This window comes from Heptranchias perlo, chromosome 17 (assembly GCF_035084215.1).
Source record: "Heptranchias perlo isolate sHepPer1 chromosome 17, sHepPer1.hap1, whole genome shotgun sequence".
In the NCBI taxonomy this organism is placed as follows: Eukaryota; Metazoa; Chordata; class Chondrichthyes; order Hexanchiformes; family Hexanchidae; genus Heptranchias; species Heptranchias perlo.
This window is the reverse complement of record NC_090341.1, coordinates 47,446,671-47,458,890: the sequence shown is the minus strand read 5'-3', so window position 1 is coordinate 47,458,890 and position 12,220 is coordinate 47,446,671. Positions and strand designations below refer to the sequence as shown.

The window sequence follows — 12,220 nt, the reverse complement described above, 5'->3', positions numbered from 1 at the left end:
TTTCTTTTTCCTCGTGGTATTGGCGAATGTGTTTTCCATGGCACGTGTCATATGTCCAGTAAGAGTTAATGCTGTAAGAGCAACTGCTCTATTTGAAGAGTGGCTCCAATAGCTCATCAGGCCATAGGCCTGTGTAATCATGTTCTTCACCATGGTCTCCATTTCCAATTGATGACACCATACATTTATATCTTTCGTGTCCAGTGTAGCCATTCTTGAGCTTTTAGGTTATCTTATCAGAGGATCGGGGGATATCTGGAGGTCTTGGCTTATCTCCACCTGCATGGTCCCGGTGTCTCTGGTAGTGGCCAGGCTATCAAATGCAGTTTTCTCATTGTTCAATATAAGCAAGGGCACATATCTTCGAGAGAGCTTTCAATTTACTACTCTCAACTACTTTCACTAGATTGTACATTTATACCAGATTGATATTTTTTGGTGAATATTGTTTCGATGATTTATTTATCCATAATCAACCAGGGTGATGACTTCGGAGAAATTCCCATTTGGTGGTGTAATTTCCGTGTTTCTATCTTATATTCTCAATTACTTCCCCTCTCCCAATTTTACACATCCCATTATATTACCATTTCATCTCGTTCATGAGCCCTGGAGGAACTTTACTGTCCAATACAATATTTACAGTATGGCCCAATATCCTAATATTTTTTGTTTATTTTACTTAAATTCTTCTTGGACCTGCTTTTCATTATCCCAATTCGAGAGAGCAGTATTGTTGGACTGTCAAGATTTGTCAATGTTCAATTTTATTTCACCCCCCACCCCCAAATACTTTCTTCCTTGATCTACAGCATTGGGCAGAAACCACTTAGATTCGACTCCTTTTTATTTTAAAATATAATTTGATTATCCCCTTAAACTACAGGTAAATTTTCCCTTAGGTGCTTGAACAGCAACTCATAAATTTCTTAATTCCAATTTCAGAAACATTATGTCCAGGCTTTGTGGTTTTACAGTAGACAGAAGTGCTTGTGATTACTTTTGGATATCTCTTCTTTAAGCACTCTGTTTCGGAATATAAATGGGTTAAAGCAAAACAAATCAAAACGCTTTCAATCAAGGCTGATTGGTTTTCTTTCTCTGTGTAATTTTGAATTTTTGATGGGGCTTAAGTCTTAGTCCAAAACGTCACCATGCTGTGACATCTGCAAACATCGGCAGATATCAAATCAGGTCTTAAATTCTTAACACCCCTGGATCGTTTCCTGCATCAACACTTCTCCATCAAAGGTTTCTCCGTAACTTTGTGAAGCTACTTTATGTCAAAGCACTACTCTTGGTAATCCTGCACCATCAATACTCATGCAGTCCTGAAAACCATGGTCCCCTGTTTTAAAAGAAACACAGAAAATCCATTGTGGCTCTTCTTAGATTAGCCCCTTGGGCTCTCGTCAATTCATGATTTTATTCTGCCACCGTGGTGAAATAGCCAATTAAATTATGCCAGTTATTTAAAATAAATGCAAAGGTTGTCGCTTGGTAAATTAAAAACTGATGTTGGGGTCTTTGGAAGGGGTTAGCTTTTTAGAAACACAATGGCGGAGTCAGATATCAACTTAGCTTTCACAAATTTTTTAAAAACCATGTGTCAGGAGATAGCACTTCCGTTCGTTCATCTCAGTTTTTGAAAAGTGTACTTGTGCCTGGCCTTTTTATCTACAAATGTTGCAGAATAAATTCCAATTGTTTGTTAAAGCATTTAGCAATTATTTGTGTCAAATTTAATAACTTAGTGCAATGGCACGTCATTTCCCAATTCTTGTCAGAGATATGCGATAGAGATCCTTTAATTTTTTTGGGTTCATTGTTATTTTGACCACAGTCAATCAAGATAAAAAGGGTGCTGTCCGTTTGCTAACAGTTATCACATTTCAGTACAACGAAGATGATTATCTCAATTTTCAAAATTGATGCCCTTTATTAACTGTCGTCTTAGATAACAAGATATCGTTCTGTGATTCTAGTTACACACATTAATTCCTTGCACATCAGTTCACACCCACCAATACTCAGCACAATTCCAATCAGATCAGTTCATGCTCTCCGATTCTCAACACAACTCCAAATACATCAATTCGTGCTCACCAATACTCCACATTAAGCATTTAAGAAATTCAAAATGCCAATTTTCATATGTGACCATCTCATGTCTGGAATTTGAGACACTCATTTAAATTTATAAGAACCAGAATTTCACTTGTGGCCACAATAAAAGTCTCATTCTTACAATTGGATAGGTTAGTTAACCTCTAACTCTAGTTTTGATATTGCTGAATTAAATTTGAACGGATAAAAATATCAATATAGCACATGGTGACTAAAACCCAGTAAATTACATAGTCTTTCATTCATTCTTCAGGTGCGCCTTTCCAAAAACTATATTAAAAAAAATACTGAAAATAACTTCTTTCACAGCTAAACAAAATCTTTGTAACATTACATAAGAAAAACACATAACAAGCGTTAAAAAGGGGTGTAGCCTGCAACAGCGAAAAGGAAAGCACTCCCAATTTGGACAAGCTTTTTAAAGAGACAGTTCACTGAAAACAAAAATTCTGTAGGATCGCAGAAAAGAGACACAGCCTTCCCCCTTTCTCCTTCTCTATTCCATCAGACTAATTTATCCTTTTTCCACTTACGCCAGTTTTCAACTTCTGATGTTTGTGACTTAACCCCATTCTGTACTGACTCTAAGTCTCAAGCTCACGGTCTGTGTCCTCACCCAAGCCTAGTGTGGTGAAAATTCCTCCATTTCTTAATCTTTCAACCTACCCATCCAAATTTCAACTTCCCCCCCTCAACCTCCTTAACTCTTGTGGCAGAAACAACAATACTCCCACTTTCCAATCCTGCTCTTTAATATTCTTCCCCTTTACCAATTTCTTCATCTTAGTCTCCCTCACATAAAGTCTGACAGATTTTAACAAACACAGTATAAGTTCCCATGTTCTCCTGGATATGCTATCCTGGATTACATAATTAGATACATTATGTAAAAATGATCTAATTTTTACATAATTCCTTTACAGCCTCTGCCTGCTGTGAAAGGACTTATTTTAACTCCTCGTCCTTCTGCACAATTTCTTTCCACTTCTCTTTTTTGCTTAGAAGATAAACCGTCCGGTGAACTCGCCATGGTTTATTCTCATGGGCTTGAGGAGTTGGCTGCCTCTTATTCGGTCCTAACTGCTTATAGGAGTTGGGATATTTGACCATGCTTGGTTTAAAACCATATTCTTACAACAATTATATTAAATGTGTAGTTCACTAGGCCTTTCCTTATATTTAACCACCATTCCTACAGGACTGGGTACTTCCACTTTTACTACAGAACTTGTTCCAGTACACAAAGTAAAATGGCCACTTTGGCTTCTGAAGTTTGTCCAAATGGGAATTTTGAAAACAAAAATTCTGGCTGCTTGTATTGAGAATGATGGTATCTACAAGCCTGACCCTTCCAACTCAACGGAAATAGAAATGGCAGTTGTGATAATATCGCCAGCTTAGCAGCAGAACTTTTTTTCTGCAGCCGCAGTATTATTTGAACTGAATAGCTGCTTGTGAAATTCCTAAAATTTTAACTTTCTAAATGAGAAATATTGCATTTTCTTGGTCATGATGCCGGAAATTTCCAAAGAGTGCATTATTTAAGTGGGTGTTCAACTTGACAAGTTGAAATATTCTGGACTGTAGACATAGATGTACTTAAATTAGGAGAAACTTCTTCAATCAGAGGGTGGTAGGTCTGTGGAATTTGCTGCCCCAGGAAGCTGTGGAAGCTACATCATTAAATAAATTTAAAACAGAAATAGACAGTTTCCTAGAAGTAAAGGGAATTAGGGGTTACGGGGAGCGGGCAGGAAATTGGACATGAATTTAGATTTGAGGTTAGGATCAGATCAGCCATGATCTTATTGAATGGCGGAGCAGGCTCGAGGGGCCGATTGGCCTACTCCTGCTCCTATTTCTTATGTTCTTATGTAATTAGATACTATTAGTATGACGTTTGCTATTTTTTGGTCAGCCAAGATTGAGTTGCATGGAAATGCTTCAATATGTTTAAGATTCTCCAAACAAAGCTACTGAGAAATCCATACTGTTTGCTTGCTCTGAACTGCAAACCCCTCACTAGGGTTATATGCCACTTACGCAGGTCCAGAGAGCTAAGTTGACATTTGTCAAGACTTGGAGATTGCATGGGGGCATGCAGGAACAGAATCAGCTTAAACTTTGCAGATTTGTAGTGGGTAAGTTGTTAGAGGGTATTCTGAGAGACAGGATCTACAGGCATTTGGAGAGGCAGGGACTGATTAGGAACAGTCAGCATGGTTTTGTGAGAGGAAAATCATGTCTCACGAATTTGATTGAGTTTTTTGAAGGGGTAACCAAGAAGATAGATGAGGGCTGTGCAGTAGACGTGGTCTACATGGACTTCAGCAAAGCCTTTGACAAGGTACCTCATGGTAGGTTGTTACATAAGGTTAAATCTCACGGGATCCAAGGTGAGGTAGCCAATTGGATACAAAATTGGATTGACGACAGAAGACAGAGGGTGGTTGTAGAGGGTTGTTTTTCAAACTGGAGGCCTGTGACCAGCGGTGTGCCTCAGGGATCGGTGCTGGGTCCGCTGTTATTTGTTAATTATATTAATGATTTGGATGAGAATTTAGGAGGCATGGTTAGTAAGTTTGCAGATGACACCAAGATTGGTGGCATTGTGGACAGTGGAGAAGGTTATCTAGGATTGCAACGGGATCTTGATAAATTGGGCCAGTGGGCCGATGAATGGCAGATGGAATTTAATTTAGATAAATGTGAGGTGATGCATTTTGGTAGATCGAATCGGGCCAGGACCTACTCCGTTAATGGTAGGGCGTTGGGGAGAGTTATAGAACAAAGAGATCTAGGAGTACAGGTTCATAGCTCCTTGAAAGTGGAGTCACAGGTGGATAGGGTGGTGAAGAAGGCATTCGGCATGCTTGGTTTCATTGGTCAGAACATTGAATACAGGAGTTGGGATGTCTTGTTGAAGTTGTACAAGACATTAGTAAGGCCACACTTGGAATACTGTGTACAGTTCTGGTCACCCTATTATAGAAAGGATATTATTAAACTAGAAAGAGTGCAGAAAAGATTTACTAGGATGCTACCGGGACTTGATGGTTTGACTTACAGGGAGAGGTTAGACAGACTGGGACTTTTTTCCCTGGAGAGTAGGAGGTTAAGGGGTGATCTTATAGAAGTCCATAAAATAATGAGGGGCATAGATAAGGTAGATAGTCAAAATCTTTTCCCAAAGGTAGGGGAGTCTATAACGAGGGGACATAGATTTAAGGTGAGAGCGGAGAGATACAAAAGGGTCCAGAAGGGCAATTTTTTCACTCGAAGGGTGGTGAGTGTCTGGAATGAGCTGCCAGAGGCAGTAGTGGAGGCGGGTACAATTTTGTCTTTTAAAAAGCATTTGGACAGTTACATGGGTAAGATGGGTATAGAGGGATATGGGCCAAGTGCAGGCAATTGGGACTAGCTTAGTGGTATAAACTGGGCGACATGGACATGTTGGGCCGAAGGGCCTGTTTCCATGTTGTAAACTTCTATGATTCTATTAGCAGCACTGGAAAGCTTCTCGCTGCTTGTTCAACCAGGACCACTCTATCAGTTAGGATATTGGCTTGCAGGGTTATCTAAATCTGAATGGGAAGAATTCCTTCACTAAATGCCTCCGCCCCATCTCCTTTAAGGCCCTTCTTAAAATCCACCTCTTTTACCAAGTATTTGGTCATCCCACCTAATATCTCCCTCTTTGGCTTGGCATCAGTTTTTGATTTCACCTCTGTGAAGCACCTTGGAATGTTTTTCTACGTTAAAGATGCTATATGAATGCAAGTTGTTGAATTCCAGACCATAGTGACCAAGGTGGAAAGGGAGGTGGAGATGCAGAGGATTTAGGAACATAGGAATACGAGGAGGCCATTGTGCCCCTCGAGCCTGCTCCGCCATTCAATTAGATCATGGCTTTCGACACGATGGGCCGAAGGGCCTCTATCCGTGCTGTATAACTCTATGACCTATCCCTCCAAGTCCAATTAGGCTAGCTGGTCAGTCAGCACAAGTGTTCTGGAGTACTGCAGCCCTGTTTGGCTCAGATATGATTACCAAGTCTGCCAAGGGAGTGTGACTTTGATCCAATCTTCCTTGACTAGGCATATCCTCTTGGAACTATTGTGACTCTGCTTAGCTTTGCAGCCCCAAATTCTACAGAAGGATAGGTATCAATTGGTCATTAAGAAACTAATGATCATGGGTTTGACTCATGATAGGAACAGCAAGTACCAGAAACTCCCCTTGAGGGCATGTTGAATAGCATGATTCACCATAAAATATGATTGAATTGCCACAATCTTCCTGATCACAGCAAGAACCTACCCCATCAAATGGTGGCTACATCAGTTGCAGGTTCCTAGCTTTAATAGCACCTGCACTCCAACCATAGTAGGTATTAGTATTTTTTGAACTTTACCAATGTTGTGTTTTGGGATATTGACCATTTTGCCAAGTAAGGATCTTGGTATGATTCCAATTGCCTCCTGGCCGGCCTGCCACCTTGCACCCTCCATAAACTTGAGCTCATCCAAAATGCTGCTGCCCATATCTTAACTCGCACCAAGTCCTGTTCACCCATTACCCCAGTGCTCACTGACTTACATTGGTTCCTGGTCTGGCAATGCCTCGATTTTAAAATTCACATCCTTGTTTTCAAATCCCTCCATGGCCTCGCCCCTCCCTATCTCTGTAACCTCCTCTAGCCCTACAACCCTCAGATCTCTGCGCTCCTCCAATTCTGGCCTCTTGCACATCCTGGATTTTCATCGCTCCACCATTGGCGGCTGTGCCTTCAGCTGCCTAGGCCCTAAGCTTTGGAATTCCCTCCCTAAGCCTCCCTACCCCTCTCTTCTCCTTTAAAATGCTGCTTAAAACCTACTGCTTTGACCCACCTGTCCTAATATCCTAATGTGGCTTGGTGTCAAATTTTGTTTGATAACACTTTGTGCCTTGGGACATTTTACGATGTTAAAGGTGCTATATAAATGCAAGTTGTTATATTAAAAAAAAAATGTTAATGTTAAATCTAGCTCGTAAGGGAATAAAATTTCCACGATGCTAGAAAATTTTGGGGTGGTGGGGTGAGAAATATCTATTAAAACTAGATGGACTGGTTTGCTATTTCTCTAACTGCTTGAAACATTGAAGGTTGATTAGTCTTTCCTGTGAGCCATGTAGGCTCATTGTCAGGATGGTGCTATTCATTGAGAACAGCAGGATATAGTTTCCAAAGGACTACACCCAGAGGGGTGGCAGATGGCTTAATTGGCATCCTACTAGTCAGTCCGCAGAAAGGGAAAGAATTGGAGGTCAAAACTGCTGACGTCCTGTCCAGCTGGGGAAACGAGAATGGGTACACAATTGGTACGGAGGCCAGTTTAGTAAGCTCAGGGAAGGGGCTCATCAGAAAAGAAGTGAATGTTTAGCCCACTAATTGGGACATTGTGGTGAGTTTTGTTTTCTATACTAGAAGGTTTACTGAAAATTCAATGAAATTAGTTTTTTTAATAACTGTTACTGTCTATTTACTTACTGACATGTTTTATGATTCATGTCTGGCCTCGTGTCACTAAAGTACTAATCAGTCCACCTCGAGGATTGGAGGAATATGTGTGGTTGTAAGTGCGGAATTATGACATCCGATTAATGAGGGGCTTTTATTGTTGCAGCCCTGAGTCATGCTATCGTAAGACTAGATATTTACCAGTAAAGTAAACCCCTAATGGTAATGGAGGCAGGATCTGCTTACAGGAGAAACCTGTAACACTAAGCCCAAGATAATATCTAGAACAGATTCAATTTGTAACAGCCAGATGTTCCCAAGTGTAATCCTGTCTTCGTTTGATGTTCCTGCAGTTTCTTACCAGCAGCGCTTGCTTGAACGTCACTCTTTCTTACCTAAGTAGCATATATTTTTGGCCTTGTGTATATGTGCCATTTTGGATTTCCACTCCTTTACAGTGAGCTGCTGCAGTAATAACTAGGTGGTCCTCTGTCTGCTAGCAGTACCCATGTAGCCATCTGCCCAGGAGGAACTTGCAGACTCAAATGGCTGGTTTTTCAGTTTGTCGAAAATATCATACTTCATTAGGAGATATGCTTGATGCTGTCAGCCTTGACTCTCTGGTAGCATTCTTGCCTGTCAAGGTTGTGGGTTCAAGCCTGACTCTGGTGACTTAAGTGCATAATCTCATCTGATACTTCAGTGCAGTACTGAGGGAGAGTTGCATTGTTGGAGGTGCCATCTTTTGAATGAGGTATTAAACCAATTTTCAGTAAATTCTGCTTATGCAAGGTGGATGCCATATTTGAAGAGCAGGGGAGCTTTCTCTGTGTCCTGGCCAAATTTTATCCCTCAAACAATATCACTAAAACAGATTATCTGGTCATTTATTTCAATGCTGTTGTGGAATCTTGCTGCGTGGACGTTGGCTGTGCCATTTCCATACATGACAACATTGACTACATTTCAAAATTACTTCATTGGCTGTGTAGACTTTGGGACATCCCGAGGATGTGAAAGGTGCTTTATAAATGCAAGTTCTTTCTAATATGTTAATTATTTTGAGGTAGGAGGTATAGAAGGTCTGAAATGTCTGTTTTACTTTAGGAAGATCAATATGCAATGGGTTTTACTTTTTTTTCCTTTAATTTCTAGTGTGGTCAGTTCAGTGAAGATATGATTCCAACTGTTGGCTTCAATATGAGAAAGGTCTCCAAAGGCAATGTAACAATAAAGGTATGTAATGAAACTGGTCATGAAATAATGCTGTGTTCTATCATCTTTGGTTTATCAACACTTTTATACTTTCATAAGTAGACGTTAATTTGAGAAATATGTTGCTGTTTGCCTGTCACTATAGTCCTAAAGGAATTCATTGTTTGAAGTGCTTTGAGTCATCGCAACATGATAGTGTTATATAAATTCAACTATTAAGTTATCGTGTAAACTGATTTTGAAGCTCAAAATGCACAATTAATTATGACTGAACAGTTGGTAATATTGGGATGATTCTGCACATTTATAGTCCTGTACATAGCAAGGTAATGAGGTTAATGCAATAGCATTTCTGCTTTATTTTCTTGATAGTGTACCCTCAAAGTAAAATACTTCAATTTTACACTGGCACACAATGCATATTAAACAAATATAAATTTTGACTTTCTACAGATGCAACTTTATGCAAGGAATGTTCAGAGTCTCTCAGGGTGACATCTGGGTAGCTATGTCCTTGGAAAAGATGGAAGTACTTTTTGCCTGTTGAAATGTGGCAGCAACCTAGGGATTGACACTGGATGTTTGGAATTAGATATCAGACTCCATTAGGGTCAAATGTTTTGTTTAAAAATAATATTTTCTTTGATTAAAGACAATCTTATAGATACCCAGTTGTCTGTATTGTGCCAGAAACCTGTTTCATGGAGTACTTCTACCATCCATTTTTTCCTTTGTGTAACACTTCATATTTCTTAATTTTCCTCTGCCATTGCTTCCAGTTAATATTTTTGTCTATCTAAATTTTTTGGTTCCTGGGCTGCCATCTTGGATTCAACTGCCCCACCTTGGTTCGGTGGTATCTGCAAATTTGACCAATTTTTGTTTAGCTTCTGTATCCACATTGTTAATCTACATAACAATAGTAGTGGTTGCAAACACTGATCCTTGGGGCACTTCATTCAGTTTTCCCTCACCCTGACATGACTTAAATTTGAAGCGCAGAAATATTAGTTGATACATTTTGGGAGGAAGAATAAAGAGGGGAAATGAACACTAAATTGTAAAACTTTAAAGGAGTAGAAGATTTTTGTGGTTCAGATATGCAATTTTTTAAAACTGTGAAGATAAGTTGATAAAGCTGTATTTTTGCAAATTAGGGCATCAAATCCAAAAGCCAAGAGGAACTGCTAACTATACAAGTCATTGGTTGGGCTATATTTGAATATTGTGCCCTGTTTTGGCACCCTACTTTAGGAAGGATGTCAAGATCATGAAAGGGATACAGAAGAAATTTACTAACATGATACTAGGGATATGAAGTTTTAGATTCTCATAACTAGAGAAACTGGAGATCTTTTCATGAGTAGATTGGATAGAGGTGTTCAAAATTGAATTTTGATGAGGTAAATAGGGAGTCATTAACAAGAGGGCATAAGCTTAACATGGCCACCAACAGAAAGGGAGAAGTTGGAATTTTTGTTATGCAGAAGGTTATGACATGGAAAGCCTTAACAAACAGTGGTGGAAGTGGAATTCATACATTTTTAAAAGGAAAACTAATAAATGTTTGAAGGGTTTGGGAAAAGGGCAGAGGACTGGGACTTCCAGTAAATTCTGTAACTCCTCTAACATACTCTTCAGCTGATTTTTTTTCCCCAACCATTTCCATTTTTTATCTTGAATTCCTGTCACTTTTAAGTTGAAGTACTATAGTAGTTATTCGTGCGGAGCTTCTGCTTTTTGGAAGTCGAGGGAAACCACTTGGATGTCGCTTCCCCACCAATGTTTAGGCAGGATTTTCCCTTCTGAGTTGATGTAGGTTGGTATTTGCCAGGTGGTTTTCATACACGCAGTTAAGTTTATTTTGATGCAAAACTTGTGTATATAGTTGCTGAGTCATGCCATCCTTTTTGAAAAGAGGCTTCCCGTTTACTGGGACTTGCCCAGCAATTGACTCTTCAAAACGTCAACACCTCGCAAATCTCATTCCTGGTGTCTTAGTATTTGCAAGTAAATACACTGTCTGTAGCCTCGATTCACATGATTATTGCTCTCCTCCAAGGATAACATGGATCCAAGAAAAGGGGGCGAATGTTTAAAGTTGGTTACATTTGTTCCTGACAAATATATTTAATGTAGTGATTCAATTAGCAGTCTCTACGCATTGAATTGAACTGTGGACTAAATCAGCACACTGTCAAAAATGTCACTTAAAGCAAAGTTTACAAGCCCCTTCAAAAAAAAAATTAGTGCATGCACAAAATTTGAAAGAAAAATTAAACTTGCCCATAAACCTGGCTGAGAATTTTATCCACCCTCCCTCCCCTGCCAAGCACCATGATGAGCCTGCTGATTCAATGAAGGTCCTGAACTCCAGTTACACCTTCTCCACAGCCAGCCACATGGTAAAGTTTGTATTAAATTTGCCCAGCAAGTCCAGGACTACAATTCCCAGGAGCCATTATGACTTTCTTCAACAGAGGAACTTCCTGGATCAACCAAGTGTTCGTTCTTCCTCCCTGCCCTCTCCAAGCTGGCGCAGAAATTGGTCTGCTGGAATTTCTGCTTGCTTCTTGACCCCAGTGTCTGGGACTACAATTCCCAGGAAGGTCTCCCGATGAGACGGTGGTCTGTTCCCTCCCATTCTGTCCGTGCTTCATCTGTAGCCCCGTCTCTTCATGCTGCAGGAAGAAGGGGAGAAAGGGCGGAAACAAGCAGACGGGTAAAATTAGAGAATGGAGAAGAGATAAGAAAAGTGAAAAAGCGGGAGGAGAGGGCTAAGAAAAGCAGTAAATGTAGTTGGTTTCCACTGAACAAGCTCAACTCTTTAGCAGTCCTGTGGCCCAGGGAATGAGACAAAAAAGACCCTCTTATGTGCAAAGGGGTTGGGGGTTGAGACCCTTGATATTTTTTACGACACACGTGCACAATTGAAGTTGGAAGAGAAACCCTGTGAGGCCAGACATTTCTGACTGTGCTGGGAGTGAGAGGGGTGGCTTCTGTCAGGGCTTAGTAAGGCCCATATTATAAAACGGTAGACTGAGTACTGCCAAGAGGGTGTATTAAATGGCAATTGCTCATGGACATTTTGAAGTATGTTGCTATTCATAATTACCTTTCTTATTTTAATAAAGATCTGGGACATTGGTGGACAGCCAAGGTTTCGAAGTATGTGGGAACGTTATTGCAGAGGGGTCAATGCCGTTGTGTAAGTATATCTGGCAGTTATGCCTTGTCGTTGCTGCAAAGAACTGTTGCATAAACCTTTTGTGATTTGAGCATTTACTGACACTTTTCAGGAGACTGGTGCAAGGAAGTGAGCATAATGACTTTCTTAATGTAGGAGTTGTTTCATCAAAGCCCTTAGCCTTCACTCTC

At 40.1% G+C, this 12,220-nt stretch overlaps 1 protein-coding gene across 1 annotated transcript in view; it reads left to right on the top strand.

Annotated features, from left to right (window-relative positions):
- The window catches only part of arl8ba (ADP-ribosylation factor-like 8Ba), a 50,897-nt gene that overhangs the window by 21,157 nt on the left and 17,520 nt on the right, over positions 1 to 12,220 (top strand). Inside the window, exons 2-3 of the mRNA XM_067998940.1 lie at positions 8,783 to 8,863; positions 11,977 to 12,050. Of these exons, the coding sequence (XP_067855041.1) occupies positions 8,783 to 8,863; positions 11,977 to 12,050 (155 nt within the window). The remainder of the gene's footprint in view (positions 1 to 8,782; positions 8,864 to 11,976; positions 12,051 to 12,220) is intronic.